This window comes from Lethenteron reissneri, chromosome 55 (genome assembly GCF_015708825.2).
Source record: "Lethenteron reissneri isolate LAM-NWPU_2019-01 chromosome 55, ASM1570882v1, whole genome shotgun sequence".
Taxonomy (NCBI): Eukaryota; Metazoa; Chordata; class Hyperoartia; order Petromyzontiformes; family Petromyzontidae; genus Lethenteron; species Lethenteron reissneri.
Genome location: NC_083833.1, coordinates 7284875 through 7293315, shown reverse-complemented (window position 1 = coordinate 7293315; position 8441 = coordinate 7284875). Strand labels below are relative to the sequence as shown.

Sequence of the window (8441 nt, the reverse complement as noted above, 5' to 3'; positions counted from 1 at the left end):
ATTAGTGGCGTAGTAGCGACATTATCAGTGGTGTAGTAACTACATTATTAGTGGTGTAGTAGCGACATTATCAGTGCTGTAGTAACTACATTATCAGTGGTGTAGTAGCGACATTATTAGTGGCGTAGTAGCGACATTATTAGTGTCGTAGTAGCGACATTATCAGTGTCGTAGTAGCGACATTATCAGTGTCGTAGTAGCGACATTATCAGTGTCGTAGTAGCGACATTATTAGTGGCATAGTAGCGACATTATCAGTGTCGTAGTAGTAACATTATTAGTGGCGTAGTAGCGACATTACCAGTGTCGTAGTAGCGACATTATCAGTGTCGTAGTAGCAACATGATCAGTGTCGTAGTAGCGACATTATCAGTGTCGTAGTAGCGACATTATCAGTGTCGTAGTAGCGACATTATCAGTGGTGTAGTAGCGACATTATCAGTGTCGTAGTAGCGACATTATCAGTGTCGTAGTAGCGACATTATCAGTGTCGTAGTAGCGACATTATCAGTGTCGTAGTAGCGACATTATCAGTGGTGTAGTAGCGACATTATCAGTGTCGTAGTAGCGACATTATCAGTGGTGTAGTAGCGACATTATCAGTGGTGTAGTAGCGACATTATCAGTGTCGTAGTAGCGACATTATCAGTGGTGTAGTAGCGGCATTATCAGTGTCATAGTAGCGACATTATCAGTGGTGTAGTAGCGGCATTATCAGTGTCGTAGTAGCGACATTATCAGTGGTGTAGTAGCGACATTATCAGTGTCGTAGTAGCGACATTATCAGTGGTGTAGTAGCGGCATTATCAGTGTCGTAGTAGCGACATTATCAGTGGTGTAGTAGCGACATTATCAGTGTCGTAGTAGCGACATTATCAGTGGTGTAGTAGCGACATTATCAGTGTTCTAGTAACGACATTATCAGTGTCGTAGTAGCGACATTATCAGTGGTGTAGTAGCGACATTATCAGTGTTGTAGTAGCTACATTATCAGTGTTGTAGTAGCGACATTATCAGTGGTGTAGTAGCGACATTATTAGTGGCGTAGTAGCGACATTATCAGTGGTGTAGTAACTACATTATTGGTGGTGTAGTAGCGACATTATCAGTGCTGTAGTAACTACATTATCAGTGGTGTAGTAGCGACATTATTAGTGGCGTAGTAGCGACATTATTAGTGTCGTAGTAGCGACATTATCAGTGTCGTAGTAGCGACATTATCAGTGTCGTAGTAGCGACATTATCAGTGTCGTAGTAGCGACATTATTAGTGGCATAGTAGCGACATTATCAGTGTCGTAGTAGTGACATTATTAGTGGCGTAGTAGCGACATTATCAGTGTCGTAGTAGCGACATTATCAGTGTCGTAGTAGCGACATGATCAGTGTCGTAGTAGCGACATTATCAGAGTCGTAGTAGCGACATTATCAGTGTCGTAGTAGCGACATTATCAGTGTCGTAGTAGCGACATTATCAGTGGTGAAGTAGCGACATTATCAGTGTCGTAGTAGTGACATTATTAGTGGCGTAGTAGCGACATTATCAGTGTCGTAGTAGCGACATTATCAGTGTCGTAGTAGCGACATTATCAGTGGTGTAGTAGCGACATTATCAGTGGTGTAGTAGCGACATTATCAGTGTCGTAGTAGCGACATTATCAGTGTCGTAGTAGCGACATTATCAGAGGTGTAGTAGCGGCATTATCAGTGTCGTAGTAGCGACATTATCAGTGGTGTAGTAGCGACATTATCAGTGTCGTAGTAGCGACATTATCAGTGGTGTAGTAGCGACATTATCAGTGGTGTAGTAGCGACATTATCAGTGTCGTAGTAGCGACATTATCAGTCGTAGTAGCGACATTATCAGTGGTGTAGTAGCGACATTATCAGTGTCGTAGTAGCGACATTATCAGTGTCGTAGTAGCGACATTATTAGTGGCGTAGTAGCGGCATTATTAGTGGCGTAGTAGCGACATTATCAGTGTCGTAGTAGCGACATCAGTGACGTAGTGACTTCATTAATTATAATGAGTGTCGTAGTAGCTACATTATCAGTTCAGGGAGGGGTTCGGCAATCAGTCGAGGTGGGACCCCCCCAAATATTGTGATTTGTCTCTTCGCAAGGCTTTGCGGATGTCAAGACGGCCATTCCTGCGTCCTACCGGGCACCAGCCACTGCCACCTCTCGACTTAGAGAGGCTCTCCGGAGGGAGTGGTGCTGGGCACCGAGATTCTCCCCTTGAATTCTCTTCCGAATCCCAAGCACCACATCTGTGCCCCCCCCCCGCCCACCCGCTTTCCGGAATCTTAGTTGCTGGCTCCACTGTCCATCTCGTTCCTCGACGTCACTCTCAGCTGTGTCATATCCTTCCATGTTCACTTACTACACCAACCACATCATCAGATGTGGCAACCAGGACCTCAGGGCCCTCCGTCATTTACGTTCTCTCATCACCACCCACATCGCCGACACCCTCGCCCGTGGCATGGCCGACTGTTGCAATCTCCGTCTGTCTTTATTTCTCATCGAGTAACCTCAAGAAACTACAGCGGCTGCAAAACATCCTCTGCACCTGTCATCATCAGGGAAATTCCCTCGCCTCCCTCCATAACCTGCTACAAGATCTCCTGCCTCCACTCCCTCCTCCACTGGCTTCTCACCATCACCAGCAGGGTCAGCTACAACATCTCCTGCCTCCACTCCCTCCTCCACTGGCCTCCCACCATCACCAGCAGGTTCAGCTACAACATCTCCTGCCTCCACTCCCTCCTCCACTGGCTTCCGACCATCAACAGCAGGGCCAGCTACAAGATCTCCTGCCTCCACTCCCTCCTCCACTGGCCTCCGACCATCACCAGACGGGCCAGCTACAAGATCTCCTGCCTCCACTGGCTTCCCACCATCGCCAACAGGGTCGTCTACAGGATCACCTGCTGTCTCTGCCACCGCTTTCGGTCGTCCACAGTATCTTTCGTCGCTCACCCTACCGTCACCCTGCAACGCAGCACACGGCAGAAGTCTCTGCAGCAGCGAGCGCGACTCACGGCCTCCTACCCGCTATTGCAAAGATCAGGGCCGTCACTGCCAGTTGTCGTCTCTCCGTGGCAGGCCTTGCCGTCTGGAACGCCATCCTGCGTCACATTCACAGCCCTCAATCTACACAGGCATTTCACAGACACTTAAAGGCCCCGCCTCTTAGATTCGCCCCGTTTTCACGAGACACTGGACTCGACTCCGCGCCTCAGAGCCACGGTCATTTATGTCTGTGGCATATTGTGCACGTTAGAAATTGCACGCCGATTAGAACAGTTTGACGAGCGTTTGTAGCCATTCTACTTGGAGGGCCAGTAGGCAGGCCCTCGCCAGGCCTGAAGCCGGCAGGCCTAGAGCCCACGGCTAGAGTTAGCTCTACACCACAAGTGCACAGGGACCCCGCATCTTCAGGCATCCCAAAAAGATTTGTCTTTGTCTCTCGGCATCTGTCTCTCTCCACGTCTCCATGTCCCATCGCCCCGCCCGACTCCCATCTGCGCAGCCATCATAGGTTTGACCACGATCGCCTCAGCGTGGGCCTTGCCTAGGCCGGCTGCAGCCAGGAGTGGTCCAGGCTCTCTGTGTGTGTCTCTCTCTCTGCGTATCTCTCTCTTGGTGTCTCCAGGTCCTCTCAACCTCTCACCTCATCTACACAGGGCCGCCCCCGCCACCGCTCATCGTCATGACGATGGCATGGGCTATAGCCTGGGCCCCGCTAGGCCTGCTGCAGCCATTCGTGGTCGAGGCTCTGTGCGGCCGTGGCTCTCCGCCAGGGCCTCGGCGCCAGCATGGGCAGCAGGAAGGAAGCGAAGGCGTTCGCCTCGTCCGCGCTCCAGCCGTACTTCTCCAGCAGCATGTCGGGCAGCGCCCACGGCGTGAGCTCGTCGATGTGCCTCATCTCTCCTGCGGGGGGTCACGGGGGGTCACGAAATGCGGTGAACTGCCGTGACCACGCTGCACAACCGCTCCCCACACGCGCGCTCACCACCACCACAAGAGCAGCAACAAAAAACAGCAACAGAGCCTAGCTTGTATAAAAGTTGTATTCGCCCAATTAAGCCTTTCCTGTTCCGAGATCTCCGCAAGGTGGGTCCATGTTTACCGCTGAACCTCGGAACGCGCGAGCGGCTCAGCGTAAAGTTTTTTTTTTATTTCGAGAGGCGTAGTAGTAGTAGCGTCGGCGCTTTTTAAAAGACATTGTTTACCCATCGCAGAGAATCGGGTATTGGACGTGCGAGAGGAAAGGCCGTTCAGCGTTGCGGGGGATCGAGGGTTGCCCCCTCTCACTTAGCGTGGGTTTTTCTCACTCGTTTACGGAGGTGGCCAAACATCCCCAATGTAGGATGACAGAGCTTGGGCAATCATTGGCAGCACCGTGACCGTGTGGTTTTCCCATGCCTCTGGATCACTCCCCTCGACTCTCTCTGAGAGCGAACGGCAAAACTGCGTGCGTCACACATTTCTCAAGCGTTGATCAGTATTCGTTCCCCAACTCCACAGTTGCCCGCACTCCCTGATAATAATAAAAACAATCACGTTTGCTTTCGCGTAGCATCGTTCAGTCCGTGCAAATCTGCATCTCACACAATCCCCAAGGAGCCACTAACAAGCTGCAGTGTGGCAGCCGTGCAGGCGGGGGTGTGAGCCGGCGCTGGCAACACATTTCCCAAGCTCTGGACTCCTCTACATATTAAGATGTTTTGCGAAAGGGCTGAGGGTGGGGGTAGGGGGGGAGGTCACGTGAGTTATCGATGGGTGTCACTCTGCGCGGTGCACCGACCTTTGCTGTTGAATATTTCCCGAGAGTATCTCCCGGACATCGCAAAGCTCTTGGGGAGGTTTCCCAGCAGCTCGATGATGTGCGCTATGTGGTCTGCGCACGCACACGCACACACAGACAAAGGTCCCCCGTATAGCCTCTTAACAGACTGTTGGGGCAAGTGCTGTTAGGGAGCACCTGTGAAGGCTGGCACGGCACACGAGGGGGTGGGTGGCCAGCACCACGCCCGGCCGCCTTTGTCTCCCCAGTGGCGATGTTTACACACCGCGCAAGGTAGTCATTTGAGGCTGAGTCGAGACGCACACACACATACACACATTTCAACACACACGTGTGTACACACTCAAATGCTCTAATCCCTCCTGGAGCAATTGCAGATCAATTGCGTGACTGTGTGTGACTATGTGTGCTGTGTGTGACTGTGTGTGACTGTGTGTGTGTGTGACTGTGTCACTGTGTCTGTGAGTGACTGTGTATGTGTGTGACTGTGTGTGTTGTGTGTGACTGTGTGTGACTGTGTGTGTGTGACTGTGTGACTGTGTCTGTGAGTGACTGTGTGTGTGTGACTGTGTGTGTTGTGTGAGTTGTGTGTGACTGTGAGTGTGACTGTGTGTCTGTGTGTGTTTGTGTGACTGTGTGTGACTGTGTGACTGCGTGTGACTGTGTGTGTCTGTGTGTGTGTGACTGTGTGTGCTGTGTGTGTCTGTGAGTGACTGTGTGTGACTGTGTGTGGCTGTGTGTGACTGTGTGTGTGGCTGTGTGTGACTGTGTGTGACTGTGTGTCTGTGTGTGACTGTGTGTCTCTGTGTGTGACTATGTGTGACTGTGTGTGTCTGTGTGTGACTGTGTGTGTGGCTGTCTGTGTGTGCCTGTGTGTGACTATGTGTGACTGTGTGTGTCTGTGTGTGACTATGTGTGACTGTGTGTGGCTGTGTGTGTGTGACTGTGTGTGTGACTGTGACTGTGGTTGTGAGTGTGATTGTGAGTGAGACTGTGGTTCTGAGTGTGATTGTGAGTGTGTGACTGTGGTTGTGAGTATATAACTGGTTGTGAGTGTGTGACTGTGAGTGTGGTTGTGAGTGTGGTTGTGAGTGTGTGACTGTGAGTGTGTGACTGTGAGACTGTGGTTGTGAGTGTGATTGTGAATGTGTGACTGTGTGAGTGTGACTGTGCGTGAGTGTGTGACTGTGAATGACTGTGAGTGTGTGACTGTGGTTGTGAGACTGTGGTTGTGAGTGTATGACTGTGAGTGTGTGACTGTGGTTGTGAGTGTGTGAGTGTGTGGTGTGAGTGTGTGAGTGTGGTTGTGAGTGTGGTTGTGAGAGTGTGACTGTGGTTGTGAGTGTGACTGTGAGTGTGATTGTGAGTGCGACTGTGGTTGTGACTGTGAGTGTGACTGTGGTTGTAAGTGTGTGCCTGTGAGACTGTGGTTGTGAGCGTGTGACTGTGAGTGTGGTTGTGAGTGTGTGACTGTGGTTGTGAGTGTGGTTGTGAGTGTGGTTGTGAGAGTGTGAGTGTGGTTGTGAGTGTGGTTGTGAGTGTGGTTGTGAGACTGTGGTTGTGATTGTGAGTGTGTGATTGTAGTTGTGAGAGTGTGGTTGTGAGTGTGAGCATGTGACTGTGACTGTGGTTGTGAGTGTATAACTGGTTGTGAGTATGTGACTGTGAGTGTGTGAGTGTGGTTGTGAGACTGTGGTTATGAGTGTGACTGTGAGTGTGGTTGTGAGTGTGACTGTGAGTGTGATTGTGAGTGTGTGACTGTGACTGTGGTTGTGAGTGTATGACTGGTTGTGAGTATGTGACTGTGAGTGTGTGAGTGTGGTTGTGAGACTGTGGTTATGAGTGTGACTGTGAGTGTGGTTGTGAGTGTGACTGTGAGTGTGATTGTGAGTGTGTGACTGTGACTGTGGTTGTGAGTGTATGACTGGTTGTGAGTATGTGACTGTGAGTGTGTGAGTGTGGTTGTGAGACTGTGGTTATGAGTGTGACTGTGAGTGTGGTTGTGAGTGTGACTGTGAGTGTGATTGTGAGTGTGTGACTGTGACTGTGGTTGTGAGTGTATGACTGGTTGTGAGTATGTGACTGTGAGTGTGTGAGTGTGGTTGTGAGACTGTGGTTATGAGTGTGACTGTGAGTGTGGTTGTGAGTGTGACTGTGAGTGTGGTTGTGAGTGTGACTGTGAGTGTGATTGTGAGTGTGTGACTGTGAGTGTGGTTGTGAGTGTATGACTGTGAGAGTGTGACTGTGAGTGTGTGACTGTGAATGACTGTGAGTGTGTGACTGTGGTTGTCAGTGTGGTTGTGAGGCTGTGGTTATGAGTGTGTGGTTGTGAGTGCGACTGTTCACGAACCCTCGTCTCTGGAGTATCCCTCCCCCGAGTGCGGCTCAAAGAGATACCCTCCTGTGGCCAACTCGAAGGCCTGGGGTGTGAGACAGAGGGACACACGGACACCGCGATGTGAGACGAGTGGGGTGGTACTAGTGGTACTATCGGTACTAGTGGTGTGGTACTAGTGGGGTGTTTCTAGCGGTACTAGCGTGACTAGTGGTGTAGTTCTAGCAGTACTAGTGGTGTTGTACTAGTGGTAGTAGAAGTACTAGTGGAGTGGTATTAGCTGCGGACCATGCAGGCGGTGCTCCAGATGTCGGCCGACGTTCCGTACTCGGCCCCCAGCAGCACCTCCAGGGCGCGGTACTGCCGCGTCTGGATGTCGTCCGAGAAGTGCTTGTCCTGGCAGAGGTCACAGGGGTCACGGCAGAGGTCACGGCACAGAGGTCACGACACAGAGGTCACGGCACAGAGGTCACGGCACAGAAGTCACGGCACAGGGGTCATAGGGGTAACGGCACAGAGGTCACGGCACAGGGGTCACGGGGGTCACGGCACAGAGGTCACAGCAGAGGTCACAGCACAGGGGTCACGGCACAGAGGTCACGGCACAGAGGTCAATGCGTTGTGGTTCCGGCATAGGTCATGGGCCGCCGCTAGGTCGACTCAGCCTTAATTGAAGACAGTACCTGGTGTTGCTGTGAAACATCAGCACTGGGGAGACAAAGGCGGCTGACCATTGGTCGTGGCCTGCATCGATGTGTTCTCGACCAGCACTTGTCCACAAACATAATCGATGGTGATGGTGATGGCTGTGGTGGGTACTTGTGGATCTGAGTGGTTGTGCTGGTGGTTGTGGTGGTGGTCGTGGTGGTGGTGATGGTCGTGGTGGTGATGGTGGTGATGGTGGTGGTGATGGTGGTGGTGGTGATAGTGATGGCTGTGGTGGTTACTTGTGGATCTGAGTGGTGGTGGTGGTGGTGATGGTGGTGGTGGTGATGGTCGTGATGGTGGTGGTGATAGTGATTGCTGTGGTGGTTACTTGTGGATCTGAGTGGTTGTGATGGTGGTGGTGGTGGTGATGGTGGTGGTGGTGGTGGTGATGGTCGTGATGGTGGTGGTGATAGTGATGGCTGTGGTGGTTACTTGTGGATCTGAGTGGTGGTGGTGGTGATGGTGGTGTTGGTGGTGGTGATGGTCGTGGTGGTGGTGGTGGTGATAGTGATGGTTGTGGTGGTTACTTGTGGATCTGAGTGGTTGTGATGGTTGTGATGGTGGTGGTGGTGGTGATGGCTGTGG

The 8441-nt window shown here is 51.6% G+C and overlaps 1 protein-coding gene across 1 annotated transcript; it reads right to left on the bottom strand.

The window, feature by feature from the left end:
• Nucleotides 1-2304: 2304 nt before the first annotated feature.
• On the bottom strand, nucleotides 2305-7933 carry LOC133356685 (SRSF protein kinase 3-like). Its single transcript, XM_061574324.1, has 5 exons — nucleotides 7880-7933; nucleotides 7437-7544; nucleotides 7164-7233; nucleotides 4814-4906; nucleotides 2305-3936 (listed from the first exon to the last, which is right to left on the bottom strand). The coding sequence occupies exons 1-5, from the start codon at nucleotides 7931-7933 to the stop codon at nucleotides 3749-3751; spliced, it is 513 nt and encodes a 170-aa protein (XP_061430308.1). The 3' UTR covers nucleotides 2305-3748.
• Between the last annotated feature and the right edge of the window lie 508 nt (nucleotides 7934-8441).

Bases quoted from the DNA above. Each gene is read 5' to 3' on its own strand.
- LOC133356685 (XM_061574324.1), bottom strand. From the start codon at position 7,933: ATGTTTGTGGACAAGTGCTGGTCGAGAACACATCGATGCAGGCCACGA. The intron at 4,907-7,163 runs GTTCGTGAACAG...GTGCGTGCGCAG, and splicing joins GGGATACTCCAGAGACGAGG to ACCACATAGCGCACATCATC. The intron at 3,937-4,813 runs GTCGGTGCACCG...GACCCCCCGCAG, and splicing joins GGAAATATTCAACAGCAAAG to GAGAGATGAGGCACATCGAC.